Genomic DNA, 23,595 nt, shown 5'->3' with positions numbered 1-23,595 from the left:
CACCACCCCATGTGGTGAAACCTAAGCCCGGACCCTCGAAACCAAAACAGCTCGAGTCTTCCAAACTGTCTGATCTGTTTCCTTTTAAGGAAATGGGATCCGTTCACATGAAACGGATGGATTTAATTTCCCAACAAAAAGAAGAGCTACTCGTTTCCACTTTTTCCCCTTCCGCGGCTCTCCGTCCGACATCTCGATGCGCGTACCTGTACCTCCACCCCACTTCTCCTTTCAATCGCGTCCTAGCTTTCTCAACCGTCCGATCATGATATTATAGATGTGTGAACTGAAGGCGCAACTTTAAATCTCCAAATCTGAAACTGTTATCTTGTCTCCCTTTCTTGTTTTGAAGTTGCTTTTCGCGCATTATCGTCGAACAGAAAATTACGAAATTAGGTTGGTAGGTGGCCAGGATCGGTGGAGCTGACACCCACCTAGAAGGATGATATCGGTACTCCAAAACTGAATTTGGCTTGAATACCCAAGTCGGTGATATAACTGCCGAATTCTGTTGACCCAATGGAGATTATGGAGGTCTTAGTGTTGGGGCAATAAAAACTCCACCTAACCTCTAACATAGCTTCTAATCACAAGGCATGGTGGTGAACAAGACTTGTCTCCCTGACATGAATGAGTGAGACTTGAGACTAGCCATTGCTAGCAAATCCCTTTCCAATACAAGTCTAACTCATTCACTTGAACTTGTTTTTTACTTAATAACCACTTTGAAAAGACTTTAGGTATTCAAAATCCAAAATTTGAAAACCAATTTGAATCCAATTCATCATTAATAAAACTATTAATTGACCGATCACTATTATAACCGTTAATAGATTGATCATTAATATAAATGTTAGTTGGTTAATGGCTTCATCAATCCATAAATAACAAGCCTATTTGATTCATCAATGGTCCAAAGAATGGAAGAAAAAAAAAAGCTTTGTGAAAAACTCTTGTACTAGGTGACTAGTGTAACAAATACTATGTTATAGCTATACATAGACTAGGTTAAAGAAATATTTCTTTTCTTTGTTGTTTATTAGTTTCTCTTCCATTATGTTCTTTATCATTAATGTTATTATGATATAAACTTATGATGATTGATTATGCTTTCTATGTGTGGAGATGTGTGGCAACTTCACATATGCATACGACTACACACATGCAGGCAAAAACTCTCTTGTGCACATGCAGGCATGTTCCCAAATGATCAAGGAGTGTTGAAGGTTTGTAGCTTATAAAGGATTTAATCCCCATTATAATTGAAAAAATTTAGAGTAAAAGCAAGCAAGAGAGAGAAGAGCAGGGGACCTAAGGAGACAACATGGGATAGAGAGAATGTGTGTATATTCTCCCCTCAAGAGACTTTATTTATAATTATATAACAATTACACCCAAACATAACTTATTATATAAAATTGATGTGGTTCAAGTTTGAGACTACTTTCCTTTTCTTCTTTGAGTTGCTTCCACCTGTGTAACTTGTTGTTCATCAGAAGAGTATAAATTAGTCTTCATGAGACATGTCCTAGACTCCCAAAAACCAATTTTTTTTCAGATTCTGTTGAAGAATAGGTATGAAAGATATTTACATGACCCTCACAATAAGAAATCCACAAAGCCAAAATTATTATGGTGGAATCTTATAGGAGTCTCATAGGAGGAGGTCTCACAAAAGAGTTTCAATTGAAGGTGTTTTAGTTATGTTAGTTTGCTATTTATGTTCATTTATTTAATTATTCCTTGATTTATCTTTTAGTGTTTAACTTTGGGTATAACTGAGACAATGGTAGTTTAATTGTAATTGGATTTTACTTGTTTAGTCAATTATAAATAGAGGCTCATTGTACTTAAATTAGAACCTATCAGTGAAGCAATTATTTTTTTCTTAAAATTCAACATGGTAATAGAGCATTGTGAATTGACTCGGTCAACCCATGAGATAATGTGATCTTTTTTTTGGTTTATTATCTCACTTATTTTAAGTTCATATTCTACTTTTTTCTTTGTCATTTATCATAGTATTGATGTTTCCTTGACATTCGCACCTCCATAATAAACTTTGTGTATTATAAATTATATACTAATAAAAATATATTTGAGTCTACTTTCCAAATCAAAAAGAATTTTGGTAATTAGAGTTTTTGGTTATTAGAAGGCTTCAACTTTCAAGGCATTTTATGCCATCACGAACAAGACTTTATATGAACAATTATATTTTAAAAAAAATATTTGTACGTCTACTTTCTAACCTATCAAACCAATTGTCAACATGAGGTTTGTAGAGGGAGATATTAACATTAAAAAAAATCAATGGTCATGTTGGCCAAATTGCAGAGTCTGATATCTATCAGAATCTCTCTCAAAAGAATTATATGTCAAGAAGGAATGTTATACTTGAATGAAATATATCAAAGTATAGTTTTAGAAGGAGTAACTTACATGTCAATCTGATCAATATGTAACGAGAGATTTTTAACTTTGTGTGTAACTGGGACAAGGGTAGTTTAATTGTAATTGGATTCTACTTGTTTCCTCTATTATAAATAAAGACTCATTATACTCAAATTAGAACCAGTTAGTGAAGTGTTTTTTTTTTTTCAAAAATTCAGCACACTGCCCCCTCAAACAGGAGCTTGTTGTTGGAGGTGCCTTCTCAAGAGTGGTAAAGAGAAATTCTACTTAACAGGAGCTTGTTGCAAAATTTAAAACATGTAAAATCAAGAATAGATCAGAATAGAAGATGAGGAATTTTTTTTTATTAATGCTCCACTATTTGTAGTCACCACCTAACAACCATTGCTCAAGAAAAATTTCACTAATTACTCTAGTATCTAAAATTTTACATAAAAGATATTCCAGTTCTCTTTTTAGCCACATGTATGCTCAAATACACGAATGCAAGCCTCTCTTTGAGATTCCACAACTAGATTTTATCTCTAACAAACTTTCCTATCTAGATTTTTAGGCTCTAGATCAGCCATGAGAAGAAATAATGAAAATAAAAAAATAAAAGAAAAACTTACACTCTTGAAATTTGGAGAGACAACATTCTCTTTGAGATATCTAAGTCTCCAACTTTTGGTGCACAAGAGTTGAGTATTTGGAGCTTGAATTACTAGCATGCATGGAGATTTTGAGAGAGATTGGAAGCTTTGGTGATTATATAGCTTTTTCTCTAAAAAAAATGGGTCAGTGAATGAATTTCAAATAAAAACAGTGGTTGAATGGAATAAGTTGCTAATAAATGCTCTCGTTCCTCTTCATAATGTGTGTTAAAAAATATGGACAAGCTTGGGTGTCATTGATGTAATTATCCTATAATCTTTTATCTTTTTTTCACTCCTACTAGGGAAAAAATATACTTATAATTATTATATTATTGGTATCTATAAATAAAAGTTAAGGGAGGGTGGAGGGATTAGGCATCAAAACAAAACCCTAATCACTCCCTCTAATATTTCTCAACGTGAGCACTCTTTCTCCTCTTCTCTACCCGTCAGCCTTCTTCATTCTTCCTTCTCACTTTCTCATCTCTCTTTCTTCTTCTTCTTTCTACTTTCTTCCATTACCTTTAACTAGAAGGTCTTAATATTATGGAGTCCTAAAATAACATGGTATCAAAACAATATTTTTTGAACTCATAGATCAAGTTTTGGTTTAAGTGTTGGACTCTACCTGTCTTGGTTTGTGCTGGACCGACTTGGGAAAACTAAGTATTTTTTCCTTTTTTTTTTCCTTGGTTATTCCTCTTTCTTAATGTTAGATGTATGTTGAACATCTTTCCTTCTTAAATTATGTTTCTTTCATGAAGTTTATGAGGACAAATTTGAAGTTCTCTTATTCCATACAAGCTGAATTATCGGTTTATGAGAAGACTATTATTTGTTCTGTTTAAAGAAGATTGTCATTTTTGTGCTTCATATAGCCTTGTTTTTCTATAAATGTATGGCTTGCTGATGATGTTATGCTTGGAAAACCAGTAGATTAATCTATTACTACTAGATGAAGTTTTTTTTTTTTTGTCATATATGGAATGATGAACTATTGAAGATAGTGTTAAGTTGTGAAGCGTAATTAACGCCCTACACTGACTTGGTCCACGATATATTAACTATTATTTTATTAAGAGCTGTTTAGAAATTTTACTCTTGTATTGTGGTTGCCCAAGTTTTCTCTTTATAATTGAGGGGCCGCTATTACCGTTTAATCATCTTAATCCGAGGAGTATCTCAAGTTGCAGTCTAAGAGGTTAGAGAGAAAGACCTATAAGTGTGCAATTTCTCTTGTAAATTATTTCATCTTCATAGTGGATTACTGCAGCGGCGGAAGACAGGATGTAGTCTCACCTTGAGATGAACCTGTATAAATCATGTTGTACTTTTTCGTGCTTGTTTTTCCCTTCTTTTGCATTTATTATTATAGCTCTTGTTAGTTTGGAATTAGGGTGTTCAATTCCTAACAAATAGACATATAAGAACTGCTCATTTCTTGTTCTTCATTGCATGCAAAGAGTATTTTTTGAGTTCTAGAGATCTTGACAAACTCCAGTAGATTGAGTTTCCTTTTCTAAAGCCTCTCTGAACTTGATATCTCTTCTCTTTGGAAACAATTCCTTATTCAAAGGTGCTTCTAATTAAGTCAAGATCTATCATTAGAAAGTTTATGTTTTTAATCAAGATAATCTGGAAAGTATATTTTGAGACTTCTTTTTCAAAAACTTCAGTATGATGAATTGATATCTTGATCAAGTTAAACATACTTCCTACTTCTGAGATAAGCACTTACCAAAACAAGACTTACCTTTCTTTCTTGTTGCTCAATATAAGGAAACTATTTGCAGAAATTACTTACCTTTCTTAAGTTCGAATTCAGAAATTACTCTTGCTCTGTAATTACTTCTCTTAGACTTCCATTACAGTAGTAGTAATGTGGAGTATCTGCTCTCTATTATTTAAAATAGTAGGATATCATGCTATTGTAATTTGTTGCAGTATCAAAAGTTGTTCTATTTATGTAATTATATCTTTGACGCCCATCACCGCAGCAATAACGTGGAGCATATAATTTCTACTTTTTTTACAGCAACAGGATATCATACCTCCTTACAACAACTTCAATTATTTTTCTGAGTCGTGTATCAGGTCTCTAGTAGTTACAACAGCTATGTTTATTTTCTCTGAGATACCGATCTCCAGCTCTTTATTATAGCAACAGGATATTATTTATCTTGCATTCATCTCTCTGGTCGAGAAGGTTAGATCCTGGTTGAGGTTGCTTGTTTGAGAACTGAAGTGCTACATCTCTAGTCTCGTTTGCTCTCCATTCTTTACGTTGCATTGCCTTTTAGCATGAGTTTTATTTGGGCCTTTGCTCATTACAACAACTGTAATTGTTTTTAATACTAAAAAGTCTCTTTGGTCGAGACATTATTATTGAAGAAGAAGACCATCAACCCATCTCTATGGTTTATTATTGCCCTGCTATTGCATGTGATGAAGGAAATCCTTGGTTGATTATCATTGCTTGAGACCACAAGTATCCTCTTCTAGAGTTGATTGTTATGTTGTCGGCTAGATATGACTTAAACTCCTTCATAAAGGCTTCAATTGGTTCAAGAGTTTATTTTTACAATGGCTCTTAAGAACTCCAAACGCAAGAAGACTGTTTTTGCAGAGGAATTTGAATTACTTTAGAAGATAAAGCATATGATGGTGTCTACCCACAAGAAGACTGTTTTTTGTAGAGGAATTTGAATTAGTTCAAATGATAAAGTGTTGAATTTATGGAAAAGAGAAATACTTCATTGACTTTTTGTAATCAGAGTACATGAACCTCTATTTAAAATAGAAGAATGTAGTAGAGTCCAATTACAATTAAACTACATTTGTCCGAATTACACCCAAACTCTAACACTTAAAGAAAAGTCCTAGCATAATTAAATAATCGAATATAAATAAAAGACTAACATGACTTAAACACCTTTAAATTGAAACCCCTCTAAGAGACATGCTTCCATAATAATTGTGGCTTTGTTAGACTTCTTATTGTGTAAGACTTCTTATGCCACCTCACATGATCATGGTGGGTCCCATATCTTATTATCTTGGGCCCCTCTTCCAACATTCTTGGATATGTGGGATGTCCTTAGTCTTATGGGTTTGGGCCCATCTTCCAACACACTTGGATATGTGGGTCTTCCTTGGTCCTGTGGGCTTGGACCCATCGTCCAACACACTTAGATATGTGGGTCTTCCTTGGTCGATCAAGAATAACTAGAGTAGCAAATGAACTCAAAAAGATACCAGAAAGATACTCTTTTGATATGAGTCAGATGCCAGCCAAAAAACATTCCTGAAGAAGTATGAGTTGACTTGATCAAATATTGCTAGGAATACAATTGTTCAGAGTGTTGATCGAATGGGTAATGTTAGTTCCAGTCTAATCGGTGTAATGGACGACTGTGGTTCACCACTGTTCCATGGAGGGGGACGATACAGTGGAGAGGAGGTGGAGAGGAGGAAGTCGAGGATGAGCCACTGTTTCACCACTGCCTACCGGTCGTACTAGATGAGTTGGATTTTGATCGGAGAGGAGAGCACTAGACCCATGTGGTATAAAAGGTTCACTAGGCCCAACAACCCCTCAAACCTTTTTGACTCGGTCTCGGTGACAGCAGCTAGCCAATACACCCAAAAGACCGATCTATTAGGTGCGGAAAGCTACCGCCTATAAGAATGGACGGAACCACTCTGACACCAAAGACCGATCTGTTAGGTGCGGAAAACTACCGCCTACAAGAGTGGATAGAACCACTCTGACACCCACCTCGCCCATTCTTGACCGCCTCTCACGGGATTCGAACGCGGGACGTAGCGTTCCCAGCTCTGATACCATGACAGCGGATAGCCAATACACCCAATAGACCGATCTGTTAGGTGCGGAAAGCTACTGCCTACAAGAGTGGACAGAACCACTCTGACAGCCAGCCCGCCCATTCTTGACCGCCTCTCACAGGATTCGAACGTGGGACGTAGTGTGCTCAGCTTTGATACCATGATAGCGGCTAGCCAATACACCCAAAAGATCGATCTATTAGGTATGGAAAGTTACCGCCTACAAGAGTGGATAGAACCACTCTGACACCAAAGACCGATTTGTTAGGTGTGGAAAGCTACCACCTACAAGAGTGGACGAAATCACTCTGACACCCACCCCTGCCCATTCTTGACCACCTCTCACGGGATTCGAACGCGGGACGTGGCGTGCCCAACTCTGATACCATTACAGCGACTAGCCAATACAACTCAATAGACTGATCTATTAGGAGCGAAAAACTACTTCCTACAAGAGTGGACGGAACCACTCTTGACATGGTATCAAAACCAGGTCCGACACGTCCCACCTTTGAATCCAAGGGGAATGGTAAGGGGCGGGGTGGGTGTCAGAGGTGATTCCGGTCCACCTCTCTTAAGTAGGTTGGCTTTCCGTACTTAAATGACTAGTCTTTTGGGTTGCATTGGCCAACCTCTTGACACTCGATGGCTCCCTAACTTCCGCAATTGGTGACGACATTAAGAGTCTTCTTCTGTTGTTTTGCAAGGTAGGGATAAGTAGAAGCGGAGAAAATAATAGCACAGAAGCATGAGAGAAGAGTAGCCAAGCAACCCATCGTTGATAGAGCTTTGATTCTGTCGACTTCTTTCATCGATCCCATTAGACAAAAATCAATAGTAGTAAAGAAACTTGGGTTTCACGAGAGAAGAGAACCAAGCAAACAGATAAAAGGAAAAAAAATTGAATTTTAAAACACCATAGCTACGAGTCCAGAAAATCAAAGCTCTGATACCATGTTGATTTTTAGGACTCCGTGGATTTAGCTTATGGAAAAAGACATGACATATTGGGAGAAAACAGGAGGAAGAAAGAGGTTATGGACTTGTGTCCTAACCCTCCCCCTGAGGCTCAATTTATAGATGAATAAGATTATAATATTATAATAATACCCTTGAAACATAAACTAATTACATCAATGTCATCTTTATAAGATGCCACTTTATTTACAATCATGCCACCATTGTATGGGCCTGTGGGCCTTCTCCTTGGTCAATGGACTTGAGCCCTCTTCCACCTTTCTTGGATGTTGGGCTTTCTTTGGTCTTGTGAGTTTGAGTTCATCTTCTACACACTTGGACATGTGGCCTTGGGCCCATCTTCCAACACTCCCCCTCAAGTTGGTGGTGTCTTTTTTCTTTACAAAGAGACACAGTTGACATAATATAAGAAAGTAAAATCACTCCTAGCTATAATACAAAACCCCATACTCCAATCAAATGGTCATAATCCAAAATATTTTCTGCTCAATTTCAAAGGTAGAAAAGTAGCCCTACTGTGGAGCACAAAGTCTACCCAGTTTCTCAGGGTAGCTCAAAAAAATACTTCTTGAGTGAATAATAGACTTGACTCACGCTGGATGTGGACATACTCTTATCGTATGTAGGTAGTGGGTATATAGGCATTGCTCAGAAGTGTAGAAATAAGCTCCTGCATCATAGTGTCCCAACACAGGGTATCGACTCCCAAATGGTAGGAGTAAAACTACCAAATAAGGGGGTAAAGGGTAGTTACAGGAAGATAATATTTTGGGGCCACCATGTGCTTTCTTCTTCATCAGAATAACCAATTCTAACAACAGTCAGCAACCGAGAAGTCCTTCTTCAATAATGATGTCTTGGTCAGAGAGATACAATAGCTCGACAACTAAAATGGGCCTAGACCCAAATAACATGATCAAATAATGAAAATCATTTAAAAATGACACATAAATAATCCAACTCGGAAAGATATTGGAAAGATAGCATTAGATGTCAGCCGAAATATTAGTTGACCCGATCAAATACTGCTCGGAAGACAACTGCTCAGAGTGACGATCGATCAAGTAATGTTAGCTCCAGTCTGGTAAGTGTAAAGGGCAACGATGGACCACCATTGCATCATGGAGGGGGATGGCACAGTGGCATCAGAGATGGAGAGGAGGTAGTCATGGATGAGTTGTTGTTCCTCCACTGCCCATTGATCGTACCAGATGAGGTGGATTTTGATCGAAGAGGAGAGCATTAGACCCATGTGGTATCAAGGATTCACTAAGTCAGACAACCCCTCAAAACTTTTAGACTTGATCTCGGTGCCTCCCTGACTGCCGTCGTTGGCAACGACATTAAAACCCTCCCTCTGAGGCTCAATTTATAGATGAATAAGATTAAAATATTATAATAATAACCCTAAAACTTAAACTAATTACATCAATGTCATCTTTATCATATGACTCTTTATTTACCATCATTCCACCACTATGTGGGCCTATGGGCCATCCCCTTGGTCTATGGGTTTAAGCCCATCTTCCTCCTTTCTTGGTTGTGTGGGTCTTCCTTGGTCTTGTGAGCTTGAACCCATTTTCCACATACTTGGACATGTGGGTCTTTCTTACTCATGTGGGCGTAGGCTCATCTTCCAACAAAAACTAATTTTTTTTTTGTAGTAATTGAGGAAGCTAGAGGCCAAGTTATTTATACTCCAACTTATCTCTCAACTTAATTCAATAATTTTGTGGTATTAGAGTAGTGTCTAATCAGGGTAGTGCCTAATTAAGACTCTTCAATAGTGCCAAAAAATAAAATAAAAAATTTCATGGAATATGGTGAACCTAGTCGACACAAGATGATGATGCTCTATTGAATATTACAAGACTAAGAGAAAAAAACAAAAACACCAGCAATTAAATAGGCAAAAATTAAAACTAATCTAATAAGAAAAGACAAAGATAAAAAAAAAAAACATTTTCTCTATGGTTGATGAGATCATCTCACATACTCTAATCTGATACCACTTTGGAATTTTTAGAAAGGGGAATAATTTATTGATTGCATATAAATTTGAATGGTTTCCATGTTTAATTAAGAAAATACATAGAATTAGAGTAAAACTAAATTACCCATGTCCCAATTTTATCCAGAATATAATACCTAATTAGAATAAAGGCAAACAATAATTATAGAGCAGGAAACGAATTAAAACACCTTTAAACTGAAATACTTTTGGAAGAGTGTCACATTAATGCTTCCTTTATGAGATTCTTTTCCTTAAAATTCATGTAATAGTCTTCAACAAAAGGAAAGAAAATGGAAGAAAAAAATAAAAGAAAGTAATAGGAGAGAAAATGTCAGAGGACACATAGTTTCTCTTTGTTGGAAGATGGGCTCAAGCCCACACCACCAAGGAAGGCCACAAGTCCATGTGTGTGGAAGATGGGCTCAAGCCCATAAAACCAAGAAAGGCTCACACATCCAAGAGATGTGGAAGATAGGCTCAAGGCCCATAGACCAAGGAGAAGACCCATAGGCCCACAAAGTAATGGCAGGATGGTAAATAAAGAGTCATCCATAGAGATGACATTGATGTAATTAGGTTAAGTTACCAGGCGCATAATTATAATATTAAAATTTAATTAATCTATAAATTGAGTTTAGGGGGAGGGTTAGGATAATAAGTCCATAACCTATTTTCCTCCAGTTTTCTCCCAATGGGTATTCTTCTTCTTTCTCCATGAGCTAAATCCATAGAGTCCTGAAAATTAACATCGTATTGTAACATTAATTTTGAGGAATCGTCTCTATAGTTTCGTTTTAGAATTCCATTTTTTCCTTCTTTATGTTTCTTCCTCGTGTCCTTGTTTTTGCTAGTAGTACGAAGTTGGCAGTAAAAAATTATTTTTTACTTGTTGGCGCCTTTGTGCCCTAGTTGATTTTCGTCTAAGGGTACCTACGGGTGGAGAAGATAGCAGAGAAAGCACACCTCCAAAGTTGAGAATCCACTGTTACGCCTGCTGCTACTTTTAGTTGATGAAGTTGTAGCCAGAATAGCAGTGGCTGCTCTGGAAAGATCAGAGAATACAACCATTGCATTCCTATCTTCCAGCCAATAATCGGCCGGTTGCTGGCATGTCGTCTATATGGTGATTGCTAGGTAAAGGAGGTGCTTTCACAATAGCATCGGTGATTGGTATCAAATTGCCTTCACAGCTGCATCGGCGATCAGATCATCGACAATATTCAGAGTGCCTTACCTTCTGTCTGCTCAGTCATTGCTTCCGTACCTTGCTCTGTAAAGCCTGGTATCTTCCGTAGTTTCGGTAAGATTGCTTCGACCAGCAGTGGTATCTTCGTCAAAGCTGGAATCTCGTTGGTTGACATATATATGGTTCGATGTTGTGATATTTTGGTTGGCATAGATACGCGTTGGTGCTTGAGAAATCTTGCTCTCGGGTTTTTATTCTTCTTGAACAGAATATGCTCATTGATCTGTTTGGAAGATCTCAACCAGCGCTAGCAATATTTCACGTTGGTAGAAATCAGGAAAATACGCTGCTGTTATTCCGGATATTATTGTGGAAAGTCGTAAGGGTTTTTTACCAAAATAAGTTAATGGCATTGTTGTTTCTCAAAATATATCTTTGAAACTTGGCATTTTCGTAAAAAGCCATGTCGTAAATCCAAGCTCTGCTGCGTTGTCCGGTTTCTATTCTGGTTTCGCCGGCTGTCTCTCTGCCGGTCTTAGCTGTCATCGTACCAATCTCAGCAACACGATCATTGCCGTTATTTTGAATCTCTCATGAGGCGCCTACAGCAAAGTATCATCGTTAATTGATCTCAGTGATTTTTTTTCGAGGAAAGCTCTCTGCTTCGCTGGCAGTCAATCCGAGATCTTATCTCTGTTTTGGACGTTGTTTCGGAATTTATCTTTCGAATTGCTGTGTTGCCGTTTCTGGACAAACATGCCGCCGATTTTTTGGTTCTGTTTCTTATTCCGGAAACTCCTCTATCTAAAGATTTACAGAGATGCATCAGTTCATCGCTGTTCATGCCCAAGATTTTTTTCTATTACGGAAACTTGCTGTTTTCATTGCTGAAGCTGCTGCTGTTTTAAACAAAAGCTCCATTGCTATTTTCGAAAACTCCTCTGATCGCCATCCGAGACCTCTAATTGATGTCCCATGTTGTTCGGAGACCACCAGCGCCGTTGTTGAAGAAGACGACTCTGTGAGTCCGTTTTCTGTTTCTGCTCAGTGGATTATTTCCTCCGCCGAGAAGAGAGGTGCTGATTCGAACCAAAGAACCAATGTACCAAGTCCATATAGCCTTTCGGCAAGGGGGAGAAGAAGAAGTTCATTTGCCGAGCTGTTTGACGCCGTGAGGAAGACGAAGGCAAATTGATTACATTTTTTCGTTAGTTAGGAGGTTTGATCGAGCGTCGGGCCTCACCTGTTCTGGCCCGCTGTTCTGATCCAACTCGGACCGGGCCGAGTTAACCCAGCAACGTTGCCGACCAGAGCTCAGCCTATGTTTTGCCGAGTTAACTCGGCTCAACTCGATCCAGGTCTACTTGACTCTGTCCACTTATTTTTTTAACTCGGTTATACGTGTTCAGGTCTCGAGTTCTATACATATTTCTTCCGCGACTCAACTTTTTGACTCAACGTGACTCGATTCTTTTTCTTCGATTGGATTATTATTTTGGAATATTAACAGTTTATTACTTAGTCAACATACTATTTGGTGTACAGACTCACAACGGATTAATTTATAGGACATTGGATTGTCATTATTTGGTATGTGTTATTAGGCCCAGCCCATTTCAGCTACTGTTATTGTGTCTCTTTGGTTGAGACATTATTATTGAAGAAAGACTTATCAATTGTTGATTTTTGTCAGCATTGGTTATTCTGATGAAGAAGAAAGCATATGGTAGAACTAAAATATTATCTTCTGGGTAATTACCCGTTATCCCCCATAATTGGCATTTATTACTTTTACCATTTGAGAGTTGGTGTCCTTATGATAGAATAATTTTATTATACTTCTAAGCAATTCCTATAACCCACTACCTATAGAAGATATGAGTTTGTCTAACATCCAACAAGAATTATTTGACTGGATTATGAAGCGATGCCTTACAGCTAAGAGTGATTTTACTCTCACTTATATTAGGACAGTTTGGCCTCTTGGAAGAAACCACCTGCTTGAAGGGGAGTGTTCGAAGATATGGTGGACTATCATTTTATACAAGAAGATCCTATACACCATTTACAATAAGTTGGGCGTTTATGATGTTCTGTCACCCCTAGCTTGAGGGTCACAAGTCTATGTGTGTGGAAGATGGACTCAAGGCCTTTAGACCAAGGAGAAGATCTATAAACCTACAGAGTGATGGTCGGAAGGTAAATAAAGAGTATCTCATAGAGATAATATTGATGTAATTAGGTTAAGTTTCAGGGGTATAATTAAAATATTAAAGTCTGATTAATCTATAAATTAAGCTTAGGGAAAGGGTTGGGGATAATAAGTCCATAGTTTTCTCCCAATGGGTGTTCCTTCTTCTTTCTCCATGAGCTAAATTCATGGAATCCTGAAAATCAACACTCTTATTCGGATGTAGAAAAAAAAAAATATTACTTTAAAAAGTTTAAAAAACAACAAATGAAAGAGAAAATGAAAAACTGAAATTTTGGAAGAAACACCTTGATGTTCAGGAAGATCTCCGTGAGATTGTGGGGGGGAAACCCAAGCTAGAGTTTGATGGGATTTCTTAAGCAAAAAATATAACCATAACAAACAACCTTTCAGTTCTCTACCCTTAAAACATCCAATCCCAACCAGATTAAATGGTTCAATTCCTAAAACAATTAACCTGAATCCAATTGCAGAGGCTATTCTTCGTTTTTTCTCTTTTTTGCCTCTCCTTTCTCTCTAGCCCAATTGTCAGACATAGATGTGCAAGCACGCGACACCCATATGAAAACATGTGCATAGTCTCACAAGTGTGCAACTTGCCACATATGCACATGTGTGTACACGTGGGGACTAGGTAAACGCAATATTTTATGAAATGATCCATATGATCTGACCCTTATGATGGATGTGGATCATAGTCGGTGCATTAAAATGTTAACATATCCATGAACATATATTTAAATGGTTAGATCAAACAATTACTAATTTGAACCATCAAATTATATAGTCATATATTTGATTAGTTGGATCAGGTAATTACTGGTCTGAACTATTAGATCGTGCGGTTAAAATCTAGAGGGTCAAATAATTTCGATAATCAAGGAGGAGGTTTTATCCATTAATCTGTCATCTCATTCAAGCTAAAGCCCCTTTGCCATTGTTCCTTCGTTCGTCGTCCCCAAAATAAATAAAAACCACGCTTCGAAGCTGAAATAATCTACTCACCGCAGTTTCTCCGAGACCAATTCCTGAACTCAAGTAGCGTCTCGCTTGCTCGGTTTCTCGGTCAACTCCAGAAGAAACCAACGCGCTCGCATTCGTTTTCAGCAACTGCAATTTACCATCTCGCATCTCCGTCTCCATTGACCGAATCTCCACCCAGTTGCTCCGCTTCCTCCCCTTCATTATTTTAAAGGTTATTATTTTAATGGAGTCGTCGTCAGAAACTATAAGAGATAAGAGATATTTTTCCTGCTGTGAGAAGGGATGCTGCATCTCGTTGGCCTTGTACGGACTTGGTTGTCACTGTCACACACACCGCCATTACTGTACTGAATTTATAATCCGAGGTGGTCGGTTCTTTTATCAACTACAAATACATATAATTCGATTTACTTTTACTCTAATTCCAAATAGGATGAGTTGGCACAAATCTAGCGAGCAAACAAAAGCTTAATTTTTATTTTAATTAAAACGATGATCCTGGGCTGGAGCGGGTGGTACGAACGGAGGGCTGGAAACCTAAAACGGAATAGGGGAGTCAACATTGTCAGCGTCACCGCCGAGTCTACTTGTCACTAATCACCAGACGACACGTGACATCTTTTTGAACGGGGTCGAGGGACTTGTCCTGTCCCCCACCCTAACGTCGTTTCCTGCTCTATTCTCTTACAAATATCCATCCATTCGCAGAAGAAGACAACCGGCGCTCGATCTCGTCATCACCGGCCGGTGCGGTTACTCCGTTTACTCGATTTTCTTCTTTTCGGACGGCGGAAACGGAGATTGTCAGGATTATTAGGTGTCTGGATAAGATGGCGGGAGAGTTAAGGAGAGTTTTGCGGCTGGTGGTGGTGGTGGTGGGTTTGGTGGCAGCTGTGGGGGTGAGGGAGGCGGAGGGAAGCGCAGAGGAGAGGCGTCACAGGAATGCTTATGCGGCGATGATGTATATGGGAACGCCGAGGGACTATGAGTTCTACGTAGCGGTCAGGGTTATGCTGAGATCTCTCGCGAAGCTGGATGTCGACGCGGATCTTGTTCTTCTTGCGTCTGTGGATGTTCCTGTGCGCTGGATTGAGACTCTGTGAGTTGCCTTGCCTTTTTCTTTATCTGTTTTTCTTTTGTTGTTGGTTATTTTCTCTGAATTCTGATGACATATAAGATTTTTCCATGCTTTTAGCTCGGCATTTGAGTGTTAGATTTTTCATAGGAAAGAGTAAAGGCTCGATTGGATTGGATTTTAGAAAACGAACTCGTATGCATGGAAATTGATGTCAGATCTATAATTGTGGAGTCTGCTATCCTGTTTCCTTTTGTTTCTGTTCTGCTGGGTCCAGAACAGAGAACTGAAATTTCCATTCTGTGTGGTTCTTTTTTTTTTTTTTTTTTTTTTTTTTTTAATCGGACCTTTCTGGACAGCTCTTAATTGTTTGCTTTAAAACGTTCTAGTTTACAATAATTGCAGTAATTAGTCGTCTGTCGCCTGTTCTTCTTCTTTCTTCTTCGTTTTCCTATGATACAATTTTGATCCGTAGAATATTAAAATAAATAAAACACTTTCAGTTCTTCTCTAACTCTCTTCATTTCAAAAGTTGCTGCCGCGATCTTGGTGATGTCTGTTTCTCCCCTTCATTTGGTTAAAACATATTGTCCAGTAAACTCTAGTCTGAAAGGGATCGACTGAATCGGAACGATCAAGATTGAAAGTGGCTCGAAACATGAGGACCATAGATGTGCAGATAAACCCAAGCACGCGACCTTAGATTTGAAGTCCAATCCGAACTTAGTGCACCTAACTTACGAAGAGATGGGAGGAAGCTGCGAGTGCCCTGCCTGTAGCTTGGGATCAACGCGGACAAAGGGACCGAGTTGTGAGATGGCGGAGTGGGTGGTCCCCATCATGGGTCGATGTGTCCAACACTCCAAAGTGGAAAGTGACTCGATCTGTCCTTTCCTCATTTCGTCTCCTTTGGGGAAAACGAGGGGACGCTACAAGGAGAAATAGTTGAACAACACTTTACTGACGCCTATCTCAGATTGTTAGTAGTTGTCCAGGACCATGGTCACTAGGATAAGGACCAGAGAGCGGAAATTAGCTGAAAAACAGAAAATCCCCCCATTTAGTCGGTCGTAACCCCAGCTGTAGACAAAAGAGTCCCTAAAAGGATATCCGAATATTTGATAGCTGGTGTCCAGAGGAGACAAAGAGTCGCCTCGAATCTCCCACCCTTATATGACGACTCCATTTCGATCCCACCCTTACAAGCAATCTCATATTCGTTGCTTTTGTTACTCTAATCATATTTTTGAATTTTGTTTCTTTTAATCTATTTTTCTATGTATTTTGATTTTGAAACTAACATTTATGCCTTCCTTTATTTGAAGTATGCAATAGTCAATACATAGATACTGATAGATCTTTTTGAATTCCAGGCAACAGTCGCTCATTTCAATAATTCAATGATATAAAAACCATGGCATAGTGCCCCACCACTTTTTAGGCCAAAAGCATTGAAAAACTTTGAATTAAAAACCAATAAATCTTCGATTGGACTTCGAAGCATAAGAAACAAAAGCAGATGAACCAAGTCATTCAGACAAGAGAGAAGACTCATACTCTGTTTACATGCAGGACAAAAGAAGACAACGTGCGTGTGGTCAGAGTAGAAAATATGGAGAACCCATACCAGAAACAGTCAAACTTCAACAACAGATTTAAGCTAACCTTGAACAAGCTCTACGCGTGGAGTCTCACTGACTATGACCGTGTAGTCATGCTTGACTCAGATAACCTTTTCCTTCAAAACACCGACGAGCTATTCAGTTGTGGCCAGTTCTGCGCTGCTTTCATCAACCCCTGTATATTCCACACTGGACTATTCGTTTTGCAGGTCAAGCATTTAATAAAAATTGGTTTCTTCATTATTTCAATATGTACTTTCTATGTTCTTTACCATTGAATATCCTCAAAGGAATGTTTTTGGTTACTGATATGCAGCCATCTATGAATGTCTTCAAAGACATGGTTCATGAGATACAAGTTGGACGGAAAAACTCAGACGGTGCAGACCAAGGCTTTCTTGTGAGTTATTTCTCGGACCTTCTTGATCAACCCATGTTTCATCCACCAACCAATGGCAGCAAGCTTAATGGTCACTACCGGCTTCCCCTTGGCTACCAAATGGATGCTTCCTACTACTGTCAGTAAAGCAAACATAGTTTCTATAATTTCTTTCACCAAAGCACATGGAACACTTAAGTTTAACGGTCTCTTATACTGGCTGAATGCAGATCTCAAGCTTCGATGGAGCATACCTTGCGGGCCTAACAGTGTGATCACATTCCCAAGTGCAGTTTGGTTGAAGCCATGGTATTGGTGGTCATGGCCTGTCCTTCCATTGGGCCTTTCCTGGCATGAGCAACGCCTGAAGACCATTGGGTAAGATGATGATTAATATACTGGTTTTGTTCCAATATCGTGTATCAATGTGATGATTTTGTCTATGATAGCAAATTTTCTGATTTCATTTCCCTAATTAAAGGTACGGAGGAGAGATTCCGATGGTGGTAATCCAATCAGTGATGTACATCGTCATCATGTTTCTCACTAGGTTTACTCGTCCAAGCCTGTCAAAGCTGTGCTACCGTGATGACAAGAGCCCCACCTTCTTCCACAACATGCTCAGATTGGTCGTCGTCTGGACCATCTTAGCAGCTTATTTTGTTCCCTTCTTCCTCATCCCACCAACAATCCACCCATTAGTGGGTTGGACATTATACTTGTTTGGGTCAGCAGCTCTTGCCTCCATTCCAATCAATGCCTTCTTGCAGCCGGTGCTCCTAGTGATGGTCCCATGGCTGGGTATAATTGGCAGTCTTGCAGTTATGGCCTGCCCTTGGTATCCAAACGGTATAGTGCGAGCACTGGCAGTGTTTGGGTATGCCTTTTGTTTTGCACCAATAGCGTGGAACTCTCTGCAAAAGGTGATGACTAGCTTGCATGTCACACTCGAGAGGGAAGCCTTTTTTCCAAAATTGGGGGAGTCTCCACAGCCACAGTTCAGCAAGCTCTACTGAAAAACATTGAAGGTTCAAATATAAGAAGGCACCATACCATGTGAAGGCATTGCCACTACAACATTTGACCAGTCTAGTGAAGCCTTCGTTTTTTGTATGCACTTTATGTATATAACATACCATTCTTTTTAATACAACAGATTCAAAAGAGCAGACCTACTACCATTGTGCATTCAGGTCAATTAATCAAGGGATAGAACAAGGAGCAAACAAAAGTAAATAGATTCAATCCATAGACACAAAAAACATATGCAAGGATACTTGTGAAAAAGATGGGTCTTGATATGTGCGAGCAATAAGTGAACAAGAGCGAAGTCTGGTAATGGATACATACATATTAAGATCAGTTCTGAACTCAAGCATACCTCCCAAGATCAGTTCTGGACTCAACTCCTGGACCAGGATAGATACAAATGAAAGCACAATGAATCACATTTTCAAACCATTCTCCCTCTTCTTGTCAGGATTTGTTATCACTCTATCTGCAATTTACTGTTACAAACGGCTTCTAGGAGCACCGTGTCTGATGGATTTCATCAACACGAACAAGTCATGGAGCTCAACAATAAGAATCAAAATGTTACCCTAATAGATAACTAAAAAGGGAGAAATCCAAAGCATGCCTCAAACAATAAATCACACACGTCACGACACCATATAATGAGATATTCAACTCCATACAAGATTCAAAAATCAAGTTGTGTTCATACAAATGTACAGTAAGAAAACAGATAAACACAACTCTTGACAAAGTCTTCTTCATAAAAAATCAGATTCCAACATTGAATTTGCTCAGAAATTGATGCATTTCAACAAAAACACAATGATAACATGAAACCTACCTTCTTGAACTGGTTCCGGACATCAGCATTCTTCAGGGAAGAAATCCAAGTCCTTACTGTAACCCTGTCGGAGTTTTTCTTGCAATGCTGAATCTTTGGGAAAGACAAGCTCAGCTCCACTGCCTGATGTAGCAAAATATCTCTCCAGCACCATCTGGACCCATAATAAAAAGCAGAAATAATGAAAACAGACACAGAGTTTCCTAAGAGGTGCTACGCAAAGAAGCAAATCTTCGTACCATGGCAGCATAAGCATCAATTTTTTTCTGGCGAGCTGTTCGCTTGAGGCCCCTGACATAACAAATGAAGAAACAAAGATTAGAAAGAGCAAAACTTGCCAGCATAGTACAAAGCAAGAAGGAGCGAGGGGGGGGGGGGTTCTGAATTTTTGGAATTCAAGGTAGTCTGCCCCCATTGTATATAACTATGCCCCCTTCAAGAATTTATCTCCTAACCCACATTGCAACAACAACCCCTCTTCTCCTTTCTATAGTCTCACCCCCTTTCAAAATGTTCTGGTTCTGCCACTGGTAGGAAGAATTCAATTCCATCTTTGATGGAGAATTTTGAGTTCTGACCATGCAAAATTAATGTGGTCTCCATGTTTTGATTTGCGTACACATACACACCCAATTTTGTATTCTCTAGATGCATGATATTCAACGAAATCAAGAAGGTTCATTCAAGGAGAAAGGAAAACTACAGCTAGTATAGTGCCTAAATAAGTAGAACCTCAATGCATCTAAGCATGCAACCTGCAAAACAGAACAAATACAAAGGATTTGGTAAAGCTAATTACACATCAATCATGAAGTGGAGGGCTTCCGTCGATGTGCCATGTTCATCCTGCAAATACACTCTCCAGCCTCTGTAAAAAAAGTCGAAAGTTGCATAATATTCAGACATACACCAGGAAAAGATAAAAAGAAAAAACATCTTTCTATCAATCAGAACTATTCACACAATTTTCAGACATATACCAGGAAAAGATAAAAAGAAAAACATCTTTCTATCAATCAGAACTATACACCCAATATGCCTCAAAAGAACAACAACAAACCCAAAGAAAAAATCTAAGAACTATTCACCCAGTATGCCTGAAGAGGACAACAACAAACCAAAAGAAAAAATTCTAAGAACTAATGACAAGTAATGAAAAATTACAAGCGCAAGTCACATTAGCAAACTAATCTGGCTTCGCTTCAGCATTGCTGAATTCTGAACATGATCCTTATTTTCAACACCACCAAGCTGTTAGAAGCAGGGTTTTGCAGCTTGGCATCTGCCAAATCCCGAGTCGGATTTTGAGTCAACCTGGATCCTTCTACAAGGTGAATCGGCCAGAAATAAATTTAAAAAACAATACTAAAAATAACCACCAGTAGCATTCTTAATGGTTAAATATATTAGTCAACAATAACAAACTTTCTAATTTGAACACATTTAGATTGCATTAGTACATTAATAGCAGTCATTATTCTCCATTAAGCACGTTGTACAAAGCATCCTAAATGGTTAAACCCATTAATCAAGAATAACAGTTTTAAGTTGAAATTGTTTAGATTACATTAAAACATTAATAGTAGCCAATTGTCTCTATTAAGCACACTGTACAAAAGCAGTAATTGATGGTTAAACATATTAATCAAGAATAACAATTTTCTAAACTGAAAACATTTAAATTGCATTAAAACAGTAATAGCAACTTTTTCATTCACTTCACGTATTCACACCCACTTTTAAATATGAATACTACAATACAAATGATAATATAGATAATACAAACTAATACATCAAAAGATGTATTACATTAAATTATGCATAGTGAATCATTCATTGTAAATGCAAAAAAATGATTTGTATAATACTGTAAATAATACACTAAATTTTCAAATTCATCAATAATGTTTTTAAATATTATTTTTTGAAAAAATGAGTCCAACTCAGATTGACTCGGTCCAACTTGGGGTAGGAACCGGGAATCAGCCCGAGTCAGATCCCGAACCGGCAGGTTCTTTAAATATATCAGGTACATAGTCCAGTTCTGGCCCCCAGACCCAGTCAATCAAAAACTGGAGTTGACTCGTACGAGTCGCGAGTTGACTCGACAAGTAGTAAAACAAAGGTTGGAAGAGAATGAAAACTTCTCTGAGTTTGTGGATCAAAAATAAAAGGGAACAGTACTCTCGGTTTCAGAATCAAATCAGAGGGCAAATAGTCTATAAAATTAATGCAAAGGCAATTGCTAATTACATCAATTCCTTGTTCTCTTATACTTCTGTCTTGGAAGACCAGACTATGAAGACCAGACTATCTTCCAAACCTCTAAGAACAACTAAGACATGAAAGATTCACCTCTCGGCAGCTCTAACGGCAATCCTCCCGGCAATGCTACGAACTTTGTTGGACTGCGGTGTCTCCATGCCATCGCGAGATTTTGGAAGCCCAATGATAAACTCATCAGCCTCCTGCCGATGTCCAAAAATGTGTAAAATTTATGCGGAAACACCAATAATGGAAACAAAAATGGCCAAGTTACTTAGTTGACAATGTCTCAGTAGAGAGCCGTGAGCTTTTTTAGGCTATAATATAACCTCTGATGTCCGCCACGATTATTAGGTGAATTTAAAACTATTGTTCATAAGGAGAAACGGAATCAATATACTTCTTCGCTGCATTATTTGGCCCCCCGAAAGACGACAAAAAACGGACTAGCAGTCTCAAAAGCAAGTACCTCTTTTGCTGCTATTTCGAGAAGACGCCGTTCGAGATTCTCGCCCCGCAGCTCCAACACCTACAACCAGATGGAATCAGAACCCTAGCTCGCTCAACCACAGCTAGTAATACAGCGATTTAAAGAACAACAATATGAGAACAAAATTAAGAAGCACGTGGAGAGGGGAGAAGGAAGTAATTACAGAAAGAGGACGAGCAGAGAAGCCTTTGCTGATAGCGAGGCCCGTCCGGGTGCCGCCAAGGTCAACCCCCAAGCTGAAACCGGCCCTCCACGAGGGGTTCTGCTTTCGACAAAAGGCATTTGAGGGAATCTCCGCTTCGAGAGATACCCTAGTCGTAGCTCCATTTAAGCAGGAGGGACGACGGAGCACGAGGTGAGGAGGACGGCCGCCGTGAAGGAAGGCAAGTGCCATTCTGTGCTTGTTCTTGACCACTATTACACTCTGCAGTCTTCCGTCACCTGCAGATCAGTTTACTTTCGGCCGAAGAAACAAAATCTTCCGCGGGGGCAGGCGTTCGTGAAAATTTTGTCACACCCGAGAGGATCAATAGAAATCTATGATTCTATTTTTTTTTTAAATAAACAATTTAGATAAATAAAAGATATTAAAAGGATTATGAAAATTAGACTAATAGTGAAAATAGTTAATGATTTTATTTTTATTTAAAATATCATACTGCATTTTTATATATAGAAAATAATTAGCAATCCTTCTATAGAACTTTGTCCATTTCAACTGTAAACATATTAGAAGATCAATTCGGCTTAACTACAGATTAAACAAATTTTATGTAGCAATATTATACTTTAGTAAAATGCATTCAAGTCTAGTTTTTCAAGCAACAAGTTTCAAGTCAATCAGATATCTATCTCTATCGGAATCGACAAGGCTTCTGCTATAGAACAAAGCCAATGAAATAAATAAAAAAGATTCAAGGTGAAAGCTTCACATATTAAGTTATATACCGAATTAAATTTCTTTGAGTCTATTTTCTGGAGCAATAAGCCGTTTGGTATTCTGAGATATATTTTGTGAGAGATCACTATCAGAAGACATAATGGTCTATCATGTCAAAAATTTCTTTTTCTTCCTTGAGCGCATCCGACTTAGCCTCCCTCTCCCTCCCCCATTACCAAAAATCCCTAAAAAATATTTTTTCACCATATTCCACGTGCTTCACCTACATCTTAGGAGAAACAAACTCCCACTATTTTCTTTCCCGACCACAATAACTCTTCTGCCAATTGATTTTCAACCAAACTCATGACCTTGACCTTACTAAATCAAATCCCAACCCCCCTAAACACCACGTCCCTTCCCAAAAATACTTGTACCAAAAAACAAAAGAAGCATGGTCAATGAAGGATGTGTGGAATAACAACAATAATAACATGAAGTTGTTGCAACTCACGTGTTTGGCCAAGAAAGTTTGGGCAAAAAGATCATTAGTTTGGAAGGACAAATACAACAGATAACAAGTATGTTTCAATCCTAGATGGAAATAAGGGTGGCAAGACCTTCTTCCCCTCCTCAACAAGCAATGGATCATGGAACCTCAACAAAATCTATTGTTGGTAAATTTTCTTGTTCATCACCATAGGATCTTTCCAAACCATCCACCCCTATCTTTTTCTCCCATCGGAATTTTTCTTC

General features: G+C 38.4%; 2 protein-coding genes across 3 annotated transcripts; one reads left to right on the top strand and one right to left on the bottom strand.

Annotated features, from left to right (window-relative positions):
• The first annotated feature begins 14,983 nt into the window (after positions 1 to 14,983).
• Positions 14,984 to 18,524, top strand: LOC137948773 (putative glucuronosyltransferase PGSIP8). The gene is made up of 5 exons (XM_068794940.1): positions 14,984 to 15,369; positions 16,918 to 17,176; positions 17,284 to 17,485; positions 17,577 to 17,724; positions 17,828 to 18,524. Exons 1-5 carry the CDS (start codon positions 15,101 to 15,103, stop codon positions 18,360 to 18,362), a joined length of 1,413 nt encoding a protein of 470 aa, XP_068651041.1. The 5' UTR covers positions 14,984 to 15,100; the 3' UTR covers positions 18,363 to 18,524.
• LOC137948774 (uncharacterized) lies at positions 18,270 to 22,405 on the bottom strand. 2 transcript variants are annotated; one of them, XM_068794941.1, is made up of 7 exons: positions 22,123 to 22,405; positions 21,939 to 21,998; positions 21,560 to 21,672; positions 20,004 to 20,072; positions 19,444 to 19,495; positions 19,205 to 19,358; positions 18,270 to 18,358 (listed from the first exon to the last, which is right to left on the bottom strand). In XM_068794941.1, the coding sequence occupies exons 1-6, from the start codon at positions 22,351 to 22,353 to the stop codon at positions 19,227 to 19,229; spliced, it is 657 nt and encodes a 218-aa protein (XP_068651042.1). In that variant the 5' UTR covers positions 22,354 to 22,405; the 3' UTR covers positions 18,270 to 18,358; positions 19,205 to 19,226. The 2 variants fall into 2 exon arrangements, with proteins under 2 accessions (XP_068651042.1, XP_068651043.1); XM_068794942.1 differs by lacking the exon at positions 18,270 to 18,358 and adding an exon at positions 18,775 to 18,885.
• Positions 22,406 to 23,595: the final 1,190 nt, after the last annotated feature.

Source organism: Aristolochia californica, unplaced genomic scaffold (genome assembly GCF_029961685.1).
Source record: "Aristolochia californica isolate CCGP_79_NKW_82.1479 unplaced genomic scaffold, dmAriCali1.0.hap1 SCAF_13, whole genome shotgun sequence".
Taxonomy (NCBI): Eukaryota; Viridiplantae; Streptophyta; class Magnoliopsida; order Piperales; family Aristolochiaceae; genus Aristolochia; species Aristolochia californica.
This window is presented reverse-complemented; position numbering and strand designations above follow the sequence as displayed.